Source organism: Amphiprion ocellaris, chromosome 23 (genome assembly GCF_022539595.1).
Source record: "Amphiprion ocellaris isolate individual 3 ecotype Okinawa chromosome 23, ASM2253959v1, whole genome shotgun sequence".
In the NCBI taxonomy this organism is placed as follows: Eukaryota; Metazoa; Chordata; class Actinopteri; family Pomacentridae; genus Amphiprion; species Amphiprion ocellaris.
In genome coordinates this window covers 11,583,296-11,599,550 of record NC_072788.1, presented here as the reverse complement: position 1 = coordinate 11,599,550, position 16,255 = coordinate 11,583,296, and the positions used below count along the sequence as shown (strand labels likewise).

The 16,255-nt window shown below is 37.0% G+C and overlaps 1 protein-coding gene across 1 annotated transcript; it reads right to left on the bottom strand.

The window, feature by feature from the left end:
* Nucleotides 1–755: 755 nt before the first annotated feature.
* LOC111565690 (caspase activity and apoptosis inhibitor 1) lies at nucleotides 756–5,390 on the bottom strand. Its single transcript, XM_023265877.3, has 6 exons — nucleotides 5,177–5,390; nucleotides 2,602–2,793; nucleotides 1,832–1,916; nucleotides 1,661–1,718; nucleotides 1,483–1,550; nucleotides 756–1,336 (listed from the first exon to the last, which is right to left on the bottom strand). Exons 1-6 carry the CDS (start codon nucleotides 5,279–5,281, stop codon nucleotides 906–908), a joined length of 939 nt encoding a protein of 312 aa, XP_023121645.1. The 5' UTR covers nucleotides 5,282–5,390; the 3' UTR covers nucleotides 756–905.
* Nucleotides 5,391–16,255: the final 10,865 nt, after the last annotated feature.

Here is a 16,255-nt window from a genome sequence, read left to right as displayed (position 1 = left end):
CCCTTTTTTACCAAAGTGGACATTTTTCTCTTCATCTCATCAGCGCTGTTACCTGCACATAAATGCGTAAGAGAGCGACACGTCTAACCCTCCCCACCCTCACCTCCCCCAAGAAATAACCCTTTTAAATGCAAATACCCAGGAGGCAACTGGCTTCTTATCACACATTTCATTGTCTCCTTTGGGGTAGTTGGGTAGAAGAGCTGTTTTCTGCTCTGCATCTGCATGTAATTGCAACCGCACAGTTTATGCTGGAACAACGCAGCTTTAGAATAAATTACAGTGAAAAAAACAGCGATATTAGATGAAAGGATGCTATTAATTCTCGCAGAAAGTGGAATGTGACTTAAACTGGGGGATAAACTGGCAAATTCTGCAGGTCTCATTTGTAATTTATGGTTTTAAAGAGGTGCTACAAACCAAAAGCGAACCAGATGTAGAGATGACAAGTCAAACAGGTGTTCGGCGCAGAAAAACATGACAATACAACACGGCGACCACCTGCTTTGGCTTGTAAATCTTGGTCTACATCCAGTAAAACACATCTTTCTGAATTTGTAACATCCTCTAACAATGACTCAAGGAGCACTGCATTATGAAGTGACACCACTGTTAAGAGAACCTGACTTTTCATGCTGCCTGAGACCATTCTGACCATAACGTGGCCTAATAAAGCTACCACTTGCTCCTGCACAGATTAGACAGAGTAACACTGCCACCTAGTGAGCAAAGAGGAAAATGCATGGAGGCGCACGACAGGCTTACAGGTTTAATTTCACATGAAAATAATTCCAATATGGAGCAAAATGACATTCACCCAACAACAAATCAGCCGGTGAGTCACATACTTCAACCACAAGCAACAGATCATCATTTTTACACTAAAACATGCTGAAGATTTTTAGTTACGCCACTTTCTTTTTCCCATCACTTGCTTTCATCAGAGCCTTTATGGCCCTCGCCCTCATTTCCAGCTCCAGCAGCTCCAGTTGCTGAATCGATGGCTGACAAACTGCAGCAGTGCCGCTGGAAACGGCCTGAGCAGGTAAGTTCACATCTGCAGGTTGTAGCGGCTGTTCTTTAGCGACATCTTTGCTTGAAGAAAAGGCCAAAATCTCACTAACGCTCTTGTCAATGTCGCTTTGAATGTCTTTCTTAGGCTCTGGATTTGCAGGGTTTGCATTCGGGTTGGAGCTTTGCCCTCCAGTGTCTCCTGCTTTCACTGCCACATCCACAGATTTCACATTTTGCTCTTCTTTCGTTCCTTCTATGTCACTATCGTAAGTGTCTGCATTGATGCTCAGAACGTCGCTTTCCTCTCCTGAGCCTCCACCTTCTGAAAAGAAAATTACAGTCATTTTAAATGTAAAATGTTCCTTTAAAGCTTTTTTATTTCTGTCTTTTTAAGTCTTTCACTGAATGCCTGAGGACATTCAATCAAAGACTGAGGGATGTTCTTTGTGAGTATTACATATTAATTACCTTGCTTTGGGTCCTCAGTTTTTGCAGTTTCCTTGAGGCATGATGTAGAGTCTACATTACTGTCTTGCCTGAGAAAAAAAGGGGGACAAAAATGAAATAAACTCATATGAGAAAAGCTCAACATCGCTGAAATCTACTTTCACTGTGCACTGAATAAGTTATTCAGCTGTTAACTCACTGACTCTCTGAGGTCTCCTCAGAGTTTTCGTTGCCATTTCCACTTGTCAGCTCTTCCCCTTGACACAATTAACAGCGTGGAGTGAATGAAAATGCTTTTTTTTTTTTTTTTTTAAATACTGCAACTTTTTTTTAAGGACACAAAATTTGGCAAACCAGCCAGAAGTCTTACCTGCTAAGATCTGAATGAGATTTTTCTCCGAGATCGTCTCCAGTTGCTCCTGGCAGAGAGTTTTGATTTCTTCTAAACTACAGTCCTGCAAATGATAATGTGTTTGAAGGGTATTTTGGGTGGTGGGTCACTTTAATGGCATCCCAAGCTAACAGCAGAAGCCTGTGGCCTTCGTTCTCCATCTTGACTAGAGTTGGTCATCGATCTGCATTGAACTCATAGCTAATTTATTGCTATAAATTAAAATGTTAGCTTCAGGAAAACACAAATATTTAAAACAACAATAACAGCACCAATGCTCAATCAAACCTAATCAACTTTATTCACCTGCATGGAAATGAAAAATGATGCACATTTTGAGAATGTACCAAAACCATTTCAAGAAATCATCACTACTGATTCGATATGGTGCCATTTTGATTTAACCAACAGTACTAGAATATGGGCACACTTATGACATCTGCAATGTATTATTTTTGAAGAACGTATTCGTCAGTGCAGAAAATAACATTTATAAAACCACAAAAATGCCTGTAAAACCACAGTGCAGCGTTTCTTCAAGTCCGTGGCGGACAAACCACGTATAGACAAACATGACACAGTCACTAGTTTATGGTAAATCTCTGTCTCCGGGTCAAAAAGTTACCTTTGAATATTTGTTGTTGCATCAGTTAAAGTATTTGAGGCAAGTGCAGTCTGTCATATCCCAGTCATAATAAGATATTGGGTTTCAAACATAAAATACTCGAGTGCACGAGTTCACAAATCACCTTGAGCTCATCAGGCAGCATCTTCCTCAGCTTCTTCTCCCCCAACACATGGAAACACTGCTGCAGCATCTCTGACTTGTCACTGACATAAGCTGTGATGGGCTGGAAGGGCAGGCTGAGATCCAGTCCTCCTTCCTCTATGTCACTGCCAATCCTGTCCAGCTCTGGGTCGGCCAGTTCATCCTTGGACTCCTTCAAGTGGAGAAAACAAGCATGTATGTTATGTAACTACAGTTATGTGCACTGAATGCGCTCTAAAACCTCGAACATTTCTCAGTGATGAAAATAAAAACAACCTTAATATGATTTTATCTCATCATGAATGCATAACTGCTTCAACCAAAAATAACTGGCTGTACAGAACTTCACCAGAAACAGTAGACAAGGTCACATCACCCCTGTTCCACCTCTTCACACTGAGTCCCAGTGTGTTTTAGGATAAACCTGAAGATTTAGCTGATTAGCTTTAAGTCACTTCAAGTTCAGACACACCAGAACGAACATTGAGATCCTCAAGTAGAGGTCTTTTGTCTTTTCCAGAGGTCAGACTCAAAATTGAAGGGGAAAGACTTTGAAGTAGGGCCCCGGATCTGCTGGAGGAAATCACATCAGTGACTGATTTTAGGTTCCTACTTAAAACATACTTTTATTCTCCAACACTGTATACATTTTTAAACACCAAACTGTATTTTTATCTGTTTTCTATAACCTGTTGGTTCTATGAATTCTGTTTGTGATGTATAACTTTTTACAGAAGTGCTCTTTAAGCAAACATTATGACACATATACTGGATGGATGGATGGATGGATGGATGGATGGATGGATAGATAGACTTTGCTTACATAAATTTAACTCAATCACAATGCACAGACATTATCCATTTTGATTTTTCAGCATCTTAAACCTAGGGGAGGGGAAAAATCAAGTACAGAGTGCTTTTTTGACGTTTACTGCATTTTTGTCACTTAATTATGTTTTACTGCTGTAATTTTAATCTGCACTATCAGTCAAACGTTTGGACACACCTTCCCATTCAATGGTTTTTATTTAATTATTTTCTACATTGTAGATTAATACTGAAGACATCAAAACTATAAAGGAATACATACGGAATTATGTTGTAAATAAAAAGTGTTTATCTTCAGTATTAATCTACAATGTAGAAAATAATACAAATAAACACAAAGCATTGAAGGAGAAGGTGTGTCCAAACTTTTGACTGGTAGTGTATGATCTTAACATCTACTTTTAAATCAATTTTAATGTTTTGTGCTGAATGTATGTCTTTCCCTCTTTCTTGAATTGCCTCCTGTATAAATTGTGCAATACAAATAAACTTGCCTTGAGGAATTTATATGTATTGTATCGTTAAGTTTAGAAACTTCTGTATAACACAATTCAATTCAACAGCACAAAAAAACTACTGCTTAGAAAATTGTCTTCACAGTACAAAAATCTGAACATTAAAATCTATTTGAGGGTAAAAATCATTCCTGTTTACTGGGCTGCATTAACTTACCATTATGGTGAAATTTATAAATTGGCAAATAAGTGTATATTACAATTAATTTATTTTAGTTCTACAATAAGATTTATTACATATAAATTCAATACACTGTAACGACAAAGTACACAAATAAAAATGCCTTAATGAAACTATAAATTCAAACACACAAACTTCAGCTATCTATCCATCACCCTTCAGTTACAAGAGACCAGGTCGGCTGGACTGAATGATGTGCAAAGAAATATCATACGGCAATCATTTTGACAGATATTGTGATGCGAGTAACAATTTTATGATTTTATACCTGCAGAATATGATTTAAAGGCTGGAACATCTGTATAGCATCAGAAAAGCTTCATTTGTATTTCTATGTTGTGGTGCATTTTAATATTATTTTTTTTAAAAAGTAGCACATAGGAAGCGGATATTGCACTCATTATTATATCAATAATATTGTAATAATAGAATATTAATTGTTCTGCCATACAAGCGGGCAGCGTTAATGTGGTCCATTTGTTTTCTCTCTGACAGGAACACAGTTACAAAATGACACCCAAATGAACAGTACAGCTTTAACATTAAAATAAGGTTTCTGTAATATTACTGTACCAAAAATGGATTAAAAAACGCTCCCTTTACACTTCACACATCACACTAAACATGTTGTATATTCACAGCAGCAACAGCAAAGGCGTAATTAATACCATTAATGAAACTGAGTCCATTTAGTTTACCAGTGAAGCACAACAATGAAGCCTCATGCATAGCTGCAGGTTCTCCACTAAGTGGAATGCAGCCGTCATTAACACACCTGCGGTATTCCTGATATTAAAAACTTCTGTGATGTTTCAGCAGCACAAATTAGCAAAACAAACAACAGCTGAGACGTTTTCAGTGCCATTATTCGCGTTATAAAGTAGTTTTAACTACACCTATTTTTCCCAAAATTGCCATTTATAACCACAGCCTTATAAAGTTAACTACAAACATTGAAACCTTTTTTTTAATACTATTTAGAGCTCGTGAAATTAGTGTTTATTATCAAACTGCTAGCTTGAACATCTCACCTCTAAGTTGGATTCTGTACCTCTTCGTTTGCTGCTTTCGTGTCGTTCTTCAGACTGCGAGTGTTTCCTTTTCTTTTCGGAGCTGCTTGATTTCCTTTTAAGCATTTTTACACCTAAATAAAGTTACTTTCTTCCAGAAAACGCTTTAAATGTAAGCTCTCCCGCTAAAGTTGAGCGTCGCGGTGAAAATACGTCACCAGCAGGCGACTTCTTCTTCTTCTTCCTCTTCTTCTTCTTCTTCTACTGTCTGCTGTTATCGCCACCTGCTGGACTGGAGCTAAATCCTCTGATATGAATCATGTAACAGAGGTGAGCAGTATCATATGCAGTGTAATTTAAATAACTAATGATTAACCCTTCTGTTGTCTTCGTTTATGGGCACCAAAATATTGTTTCCTTGTCTGAAAAAAAAAAAAAAATTCATCAAAAAAAATCAAAAATCCCAAATTTCTGAAAATTTGCAAAACCTTCAGAAAAAAATCCAATAATTCCTTAAAAGTTTCCCTTTATATATTTTTTTTAAATGTTTTTTAAAAAACTAATTTTGCAAGAAAATTCTTTTAAAATATTTTCCAAAAATGAGTAAAAATCTTCCCAAAAAATCCTAAAAATATCTAAAGTGATTACATATATATCAGTAAAACTTCTAATATTTTCTTTAAGAATATTCACAAAAAAATCAACCAAAATCCAGCAAAATTTGCTGGATTTTGGTTGATTTTTTGTGAATGTTCTTAAAGAAACATATCTTTTTAACATTTCTTTTTTTCCACCAAAAAATTTTCGAAAATTTCACAAAAATGTTGAAAATGTGAACATCAGAAGTTTCACCATGAAAATGTATTTTTTTTCCCCCCACATTTTCAAACATTATAATGGGTAAATTTTGAGCTGCAGGACGACACCAAGGTTAATTACATTGTTTTCTCTTACAAAAAACAAACAAACAAAAACTTTAGAAAGACTAGATTGAACATAAAGGCCCCAAGGTAGAATTTTAATGCAACAAAAGTGAATATATCTGTGACTAACTTAGAAAGCTTGTGATCATTCAAACTAAATTCAGTTCAGTCACCCTTGTAAAATGATCATGTGAACACCAGAACCTGTTGAGCTCTGTCTGTCTTCATGTCTCCATCATGGCTCCACATGGGAAAGATCTGAACGGAAGAATTGAAAAATCTGTGTGTGAGACTTCACAAACATGGAAAAGGATACAGGAAGATATGTGAGCAACTAAAATTCCTTAAAGCACAGTTGCAGGAGTAATCTGGGGGTATAGATGGAGCTATAGCACCACTAATCAGAGCTGCAGTGGTCGTCCCAATAAAAAGACTCTACAGACAGTGAACTACTTGTACAATCAAGCTGTAAAAAAACAGACGGCGGGCCGTCTGCTCTAGTTTTGGCACAGTAGTTATTAATGGAAATCAGAGTTTCTGTGACGCTCAGACAGTATGAAGGACGTTGCATAACACTGTCATCTATGGATGGCGTCCAAGAAAACCATTCTTGCTTCTGTTTAGCTGTAATATAACTACAAGATTACATTTAAGCTAAAGGAGATGAAAAGAAGATTGATGATTACTGGGAGCACATTTTTTTGGTCGGACAAATCCTTTGGCTCAAATGGAGTTCAACATGTTAAGTGTAAACCTGACCAAGACTATCACAGCAAATGCATAGTCCTGACAGTGAAGCACAGAGGTGGGAACGTCATGATATGGGGCTGCATGAGTGCAAAAAGTGTTGGAGAGGAGACATTTATCGATGAATATGTATGGAAAAAACAAAATGTCGGCTGACAGGATGACTCCCAGTATGCAGAAACTTGAAGAAGAAGAATTTTCCTGCATGATAACATCCAAAACACAGAATCACAGAGTTTCTAAAGATGAAAAAAGTGGAAACTATCATCTGGCCAAGTATGTTGCCTGACTTGACATCAACTTTAGGGCTTTAAAGAGAAGGTTAGAGCAACAGAACTTGACATTCAAGTTAAGAAATAATAATAGATTTGAATGTCATTAATATAAAGTGTACTGACTTTTGTTGCTTTGAGTTCTGACTGTGGGGCCGGTATTTTTAATATAGTCAATCTAAACAGTTAATTTTTAAGCTCACATTAGAGCGAATACTCTACTGTTATGCTTAGAAATAATGTGACTGCTGTAACACGGTACACATTTGACTCGTCTGATATTTTGTTTTTGCACAGGGCTGTACTCACTCCTGTTGTGTGATGCGCTTCTTATCCATTTATGCAACATAAATTAATTAGCATTTTATTTCCTCGTTTCTTTCACAGGTTTTGCAGTATTAATGTCTCTTCGATTTGATGGCTGTAAAATTACATTTTACCACACTTCCTTTTAATGCAGGTTTTAATACATGTCCAAACTAATAAACACAACATGAAATTAGTTTTCTGTTGCAGCAGTTTACACAGCAGATGATGTAAAACAAATTCATTCCCTCACTGACTACTGAATTATGAAATAAGCATTGTAGCAGTAGATCAAGAACAAATTATTGCTGTAATTAGAGAGTGTATTCTAAAACATTTTAACAATAAGCCTGCTTCCAAGCACAGCAACAAAGACTGTCAGTCTGATGTTATGTCATATTCTGTGAATATATGGCTGCATAACTGCCTGCATTTCAACGAAACCTTTCTCTCACAGTGGGAGGTGTCTTTCCTGTGACCTCTCAAGCTGTTGATGGAAGTGCAAATACACTCGAACTGTATCCTATCATCATTTTACACTTCAAAGCTCGCTCAGATTACCAGCGACAGTCAATCACGAGTCCTCTTCCTGTATTTCACACCGTCTTGCCATCTTCCCGTTTCCATCTGCCTCACCATTTCATCAAATGCTACACATCGGATTCATTATCTGGAGGGAAAAAAAAGTCAAACCTGCCATTGCTTCTCATTTACATCATTCAGGCTGTCACATTTTAAAACAGACACCACTACTAGTAATGTGGCGGTGTCTGATTCAAAGGAATTCAAAAAAGGGGCAGCATAATTATGCCACACAGGTCATTCACATGTGCAGGACTTACAAAGGCTACACCAACTATAATGCAAAACAAAGGGACGTACATTAAAATGCACTGTATATGGCTGTATGCATTATGCATGGGCTATATGAATATGCAAATTACAATGAAATAATTATACAATGTGTCACAGTTGTTATTCTGCAGACAAAATCGCAAGTGAAGCTACCATTCACCAAATCAAATCATGTTCGATGACATATAGCTACATATACAGCTGTGAGCAAATGTTTACATCCAGTGAAATCCATGTGCCTTCGTCACAAAAGAACAATCATGTATTTTGAGTCTTTCACAGATTTTTTAAAGGACCTCTGTGAACATGAAGAAATCTGCTGGGTCAAAAATATTCAGGCAGCAATTCTGATATTTGGTTAAAGGTCCTTTCAGCCATTTTCACCTCAACTGTGCAGTTTTGGTTTTCATCTACAAGCTTCTGGTTGTATCTCTGACTCCTTGACAGAACTGGTGCAGTTAAACTAATTTTGTTGTATTTCTGTCACATATTTGTTTCTTCATCACAATCCACAGGTTCTTGATGGGGTTGAAGTCAAGACTTTGGGGAGAGCAGTATACAACCTTCATTCTAGCCTGATTGAACCATTTCTTTACCACTTTTAATGTGTGTTTGGGGTCGTTGCTGAAACACCCAACTGTGTCCAAGATTAACCTTCTGTCTGATGATTTTAGGTTTTACTGAAGAATGTGGAGGTAATCCTAATGGAGCTAATATGTAATTTACTTTGTTTGAAACAACAGTTCCACTGACTGCAACGCACCTGCTTTTTGGTGATTCTTGACTCTTGTCCATCCTGACCAATCGTCTCTCAGCAGCAGTTTGTGTTTTCTTCCTGATCTTGGCAGTGATACAACTGGACCATGAGCTTTATATTTACAGACAGTTGTTTGCACAGATGATTTTTGGGATCTGTATCTACTGTGAAGTGGCTCCAAGTGGCTTTCTTGACTTGTTCAAGTCAATGATTTGCTTTTTCAGGTCTTTGCTGAGCTCTTTAGAATTTCCCACTCTAGTGTTTGTGGCTGAATCTAATAAATGCATCAAATGGGCCCAATTTGAATTGGCACAGAGAAATCAGCAGCTGTAGTCAATCGTAATCACTCACAAGAAGTTAAGAGGCCATGACAGTAAGAACATTTGATTAACACAACTTTTGACACCATCAAAATGATTAAGTTGATGTATTTTTGACCCATCAGATTTTGTCATAATTCCAGTAGACCTAAAAATCTATGAAAAGAATCAAAATACATGTTTGCTTTTAGTGACAAAGAGCTCAAATAATAGAAGACATTACAAATTCCACATTAATTTCCTGTGTGGAGCAGAATTACACCAATAAACAACCCTGCTGGTCTTTCCAGCATGCCCTCCTTATTACCAGGTAGCCATGCATTATTCTTTATCTGGACTGAGACACAGGTTTCAAGGTGGTGACGACATGAGCGAGCTGTAAATCACTCTAATTGGCATCCCCGCCTCTGCCTGAAATAAGGCGGGAGCCAATGCGATGCCTGCCCGGGCGCCATGGCGACAGCTGTCTCCACATAATGCAGGTTGTTATCCTGATGCCATCCGCCAAATTATGCAGTGTATATGGAGGGAGGTGCGCATCGATCACAATCACGTCACACTGTGTTTTCTTTGCAACATCTGCTCCCATGTGTCTGGATATCACCTCATTAAAAGGGCAATGATGGAGCTGGCACTGTGGACGGGGGACGCCGGAATCAGGAGCCATGAAAACGAATCAGAAAAACAACCAGTCTAATGTGTTTGGCGAAATTCTTCGAACTACCGCCAAATCAATTCGCTCACAATTATATCGCAGAGTTGCGATGAAGCAAATCTACTCGAAACAGCACATTACTGAAAACCTGAATAAGATGATGCTTATTGAAAAAGCAAGAAAACATATCCAGCTCATCCAATTTTGGCTGTTTTTTCTTTAATTTAATGCAGCTGCATAAAACATGTAAAACGATAAATCGCAGAAATAAAAAGATGTTATTCAGAGAGATTATGAGAAAGTCTGACCTCAATGGCAGCAAAGAAGAAAAGCTAGGAGCATAAGTGGATAAGAAACTAAATGAAATCAAACTCAAACTCATGCTGAAAATGAAATAAAACATAACACAAAATAAATGCAGTTTTATCTAATGCAGAAAAAAAACACTTAAACATACAGTGTAATATATTATAGTAGTAGGGTATTTGTCTGTGTAAGCAACAATAACATGCTTTTTGCTTATAGCTGAAAATGAGCAACTAGATAATATAATTTGTCATCACCCTTCTGCACTTTATATTAAAATAGATGGCATTTTTTTGTGCAGTAATATGCTTAAACTGCGCAGCAATAAGCCATATCTGTGTGCGCACAATAATCTCACTTCCGTATAGGCAATAATCGCATTGCAACATAATTAGTTAAACTCTGAAGTAGTTCATTGTCATTATCCATTGCTTAAACAATGTGACATTTTCAAACAAGCTCTTCAAACCAATTATTATTCCAAAAGAAAAATGGTGTTAATTTAACTTGAAGCTCACAAATGAGTCCTATTTATCAAGTGCCATGAGCCCCCATCTTCCCCCAACTTTTTGTTTTATGAGATTTCCGCATTTCATCACCTCAGGTAGAACACCTTCCTTGAAGCCATACGAGTTGCGAACAGACAGTTCCCCAATCAACACCCATCTCTAACAAATCAGCACTCATTGACAGTTTTTTAGCGCAGAACGACAACTTCTCTGCCAGCAGGAACTGAAAAAGTCCAACTGTGCCTTCCTGTCACTTGGCACATACGTGAATAAAGCTTAACTTCACACAGAGGCTTTGCCTTTTTTTGCCAATTATTCCCCCTTAAAATTTTAAAAGATACTTCAACATTTTGAGGTCAGAACAGTGTGTTAATCACACAAGATAAGTAGTTTTATCTGGGATATAAAGATAGGCCAAATGGCAATGCAAAGTTGGAATTAAAGGATCAAAAGGACAGTTCTTGAATATAAACATATCATTAATGGAGCAACGACTATCTGCACTGTAAAAAAAAACAGATATACGAAATCCGGTCCAAGATATTCTGCATTCCACCATTTTCAGTTTCAAAACTGTGCAATATTGTACCATTAAAAAGCTGAAAAACTAATTGCAAATACATGTGAAGTAAAAGGATTTCTTTCTTTTCTTTCTTCCATAAACTTCCTGCTTGTTGCAGTCGCCCCTGCCAAATGATGTACTTGTGTGCGTTGTTACAGTCCTCATATTATCCTAATGCACCTTAAAGTCATTGGAGATGAATTCCCATTTAAAGCATATATCCAGTCAGCTGGTTATTCATGCAGTCCTGCTAGGAATTTGTGCAAAATGTGCAACAAAAGTCATAATTAGCCGACAACGCACAACAAAAAAAATATATCAAATCGCAAGAAACCTTGACTTGATTCACAAGAGCCAAACTCAAGCAACCACTGACACACATCCCTCAACCTCCTGGTAGAAAAATCAAACCAGTTCATGTCTGGAATCCCAAAACACCATCTTCCATCTAAGAGCCCTTAGAGTATCTTGAGAGACTGTTGACATTGAGGCCTGGATATGAGGGTCCGAAGGTTGAGCTGTACATGTCGCTGAAGGGTTTAAAGTGGCATCTTCCAGATCTACACTTTGACCAAAGTGTCACAGCAGCTCCACAGCACAAGTAAAAAAAAATCTCTCACACAGACAAAAAAAAATCTCACAACAAGCTATCCATGTACATGCTTTTAACAAGTTGCAACAATTTGCTGTATCAGCCAATTAAATCTAACTAATGCATTAGTTAATGCTATAAATTTATAGCGACTGGACAGGATTTTGTCTTAAGCCCCACTCGTGTACATTTTTGAGGAACAACTTTTATTTTGAAGTGACATTTCTACATGTATCACTAACTTGTCTAATTTAAATCACCTTGTTCTAGTGCCTGTTGTCCTGATTTATCTGGACTTGAATTAACACGTTATTTCTAGCCAGAGGTCATAAACTGTCACAGGAGATTTTGTCATTGTGCCCCTTTACTAGCTAAACCCTGACAAAGCTACTTCTTCTTGTGTCTTGTTCAAGTTCAGGCTCCAATATGGAAACATTATATTCACATTATTATATTATTTTCACTGTAAAACAGCGTCAATGTGGTAAAACGATTGAAATGCAGCTTTAATGCTTCTATTTGCACTGACAAGGATGACTGAGGAGCTTCTGTTGCAGAACTAAGTTTAATGCCACACAAATATGACACTACATTCTGACAAATGATGATAAAAGATAACCTGCTGAACATGTTGCACATACTGGCTGAAAATGTATATAGTTTTATCACTAACTTGCGTGATTTAAATAACTTTGTTCCAGAGATTGTTGTCTTAAACAATCTGAACTTGAACTAATACATGAGTATCAGCTAGAGATCATTAAACACCACAGGAGACTTTCTCATGGTGCCCCTTTACTAGCTAAACCTCCACAAAAGTTCCTGTTGTGATACCTTTTTCTAGTTTAAGCTCCAATGTGTATAATGTGTAGCATTATTTTTTCTGTATACCAGCATCTCCGTGGCAAAACTGCTCTACAGATGCAGCTTTAATACTTCTATTTGTATTCACGGGGATGACTGAAGAGCTTCCGGTGCAAGTTTGACAAATGACTATTGAAGATAACCTGCAGAACATGTTGCTAAAGATTTACGCTCAACGGTTTTAGAAAACAACCTACAGCACCAAATAAAGCTGTGAATAATGGCACTGAAGAACTAATCACTCGATATTTGGCCCTGGATCAGAATACAGCCGCTCTCCTGCTTCCCTCATTCAGCATGCTGTTAACTTAAATATCAATTGTTCTCACTTAAGCAGCAGCTTTTCTGCGCGGTGCAGCGAGGCGGCTTGTTAGAGGACTGCAAAAACAAGGCAACATGTACACAGTCGCCGTCGCCTTGAGTAATGAAGGCCAGAGATGTCTATTAAAAATCTATTCATGGCCTTTCCCTGCCTTCTAGGAGCAGTGAAGCTCATCTAGAAACAGCAGTTATTGGAGAGTGAAGTTGATTTGAATTACAGGCAAAAAGAGGAAATGTAATGCTGCTTCGGTGGTGCCTTTTGGCTTCTACTGGATAGTTTATACTTTCAATATTCACCCAAGTTTGAAGTAGACACATGAATCAAATAAATATAATCATGATCAAAATGATGCCAGACAAAGTTAAAGCTGCAGTTACAGTAAATGCAAAGTATCGCTTAATGAACACGTGGAAGAAATAAGTGAAATCATGTTGAGAGGTCTTGAAGAAAATCTAAATGAATATTACATATTAAAAGCAAAAAAAATAATTACTGAATCAGTTAGTGAAACAATCTCTACTCAAGGGCTACTTACCTGTTTTACACGGCTTTCAACCAAATCACATGATCTTCATCAGCAGACTGAGTTTGTTCACCTGCCATGGAACTATAGATCAAACTTCTCATTATTCTCAGCACAACGCTAAAGATGACGGAACCGTGTGAAAGTAGCAAAAGGTTGAAAAGCGAATAAGTGGACCTGAAGTGTTTAGTCACATTTAAATCAGGTAAAAGTTGTTAAAAAAAAAAAAAAATGCATTAATCTGATTTTTTTAAATAGGTGTGCCAACAGTAAAAACTAAATGCAAAACAACAAAAACAGGACATTATTGTTCTATTTTACCATAAATCTATAAAAATAATATTAATATTAATATTAATATTAATATTATTATTATTATTATTATTATTATTATTATTATTATTATTATTATTATTATTATTATTATTATTATTATTATTATTATTATTATTATTAATAATAATAATAATAATAATAATAATAATAATAATAATAAAATACATTTGGTATTCTTTAATTGTGTACCTACACTTTAAAAAGATAATAAATTAATGGTGTGGCAACAGAAATATAATTATAAAGATAATATAAATATAATAGATTTCCCTGTTATTTAATTGTAATTCTATAATAAAAGGTGGTAATATATTTGGTAATATATAATGGTGTATCTATGGCAGAAAACTCACATTTCATCTTTTTGTTTATGTATCTATGGTATAAAAGGTTCAACTGTTATAAAACAACACAGAAAAAACATTGGCAGCTCATTACTTGGACTTTATACTGTAATTTTTTAGAAAATGGGAAAAGTCTGTTCATTAACAATGTGCCCACAGGAACAAACAGAAACAATACATTGCTGTATTTTAATAGTTACTCCATAGTAAATACACTTAATAGGAATTTTGTTTACAAATTAATAGTGCACCAACAGTAAAAAAAAAAACAAAAAAAACAGGACATTTCTTTGTTATATAACTGTACATCTATGATTTAAAAAAATGGACATTTGGTATTTTGGAATGATGTATTAATAGTGATACTACTCTGTCAGGAATAGCGATTAATTCTATTTACATTCTGTAATTACTGTTTTTTGTATTGGTATAAAGAGCCGAACCTGAGCTGATTAAGGCAATTTTCAACTGACCAGTATCGGCACAAATCTAAGCCCAATTCTTTGTTTATGTCTGCTGTCAGACATACGTTGTGCATTTGAATAATTTTCTTAATAAAGGTGTATCATTCAGTAGTTGATATAATGAACTAAGCACAGTGGTTATTTGACTTGATTTGAGCCATAAGAGAGGCTTGTCCTGGTCAATCCAGAGATAATTTAACACATAAGCCGTGGTCGGAGGTCATTTAGTGTCACAGGAGTCTTTGTAATGGTGCCCCTTTATTAGCCAAACCCCGACAAAACTCTGTCTGCAAACACAAAACTATGTCTTGTGATAGTAAGGTGGCCCAATCAAGTCATACAGAAGCGTACAAATTCCGTTAGCAGTTGAAATTGTTGCAGTTGTTGCTTCCAACGTCAACTGTATGAACCGTCCAACTCCAAATCTTTCATTAAAGTAGTTTTCATTCTCTTCTCACCTCAAAAAACATGGCATTTTTTAGTTTTAATAATGTCAGTGTGTTGATGATGAGATAATAATACTGGCCTTTTGTAGAATGTATTGTCATGAACTTCAACATAAATGAGGGTTCTTTTAGTAACAGGTATTTAAAGAATAACATGACTCTGCATATGCACATCTTCCCAACGCGTTCTGGATTTGCTCTTAAAACTGTCTTGCCAGAAACTATAACACATCACCTTAACTGAGGCTGGTTTTTATTAAGTTTTTCTCTCCTGAGAGTCGGCACACATTTACGCTTCATTCCTGCTTCCAAACCGTCTGGAGAACATCCATCTGAAATCTACGCCGAACCCAAGGAAAATTTAAAAAAAAAAAAAGAGAGCGAGAGAGAGAGGCTTTTTTCACAGCCAGAGTGCATTTTTCACATAAACCAGTCAAGTGATGTCAGTCATACTCATATTCCTGCTGTCACTGCAGCACTTTCTCTACTGGGATAAGCCTCTCACTACTTATGCCAGGAGCTTTGAAATTGTTTAGTAAATAACAACATTAAAAAAAAATTTCTTCACAGGAGAGGTGGGGGGAGATATCGAGGCTGATGTGGGAAGAAAACGCTGCTGACATCTGCATGCATTCAAGTGGGAGCACCTCAGGAAAAAGCAACAGATATCGGCAGCTCACCCTTGTCTGCACTCCCGCCGAGAAAGAGCAATGAACTTTGAAGTTTCTTTGGAGCGCAACCAGCAGCCCGAGCTTCCCCAGAGCTGCTCGGTGTGTGTTCCAGTTAGACGAGATGGGCTGTCGGGTCCGGCAGGGCGAGATGAGGGCCAGCCACTCGATGGGATTCGGCTTCCTCTCGCCTTTGATTCAGTAATTGAGGGTTAAAACTGGGAGGGAATCTGACAGACTTCGGGCCCTCGAGGACCGACCCCGAGCCTCCCAGAATCCTTGGACACCAGTTCATTCCCAGAACGCTCTGCCTGGGCCGGTTCCATACA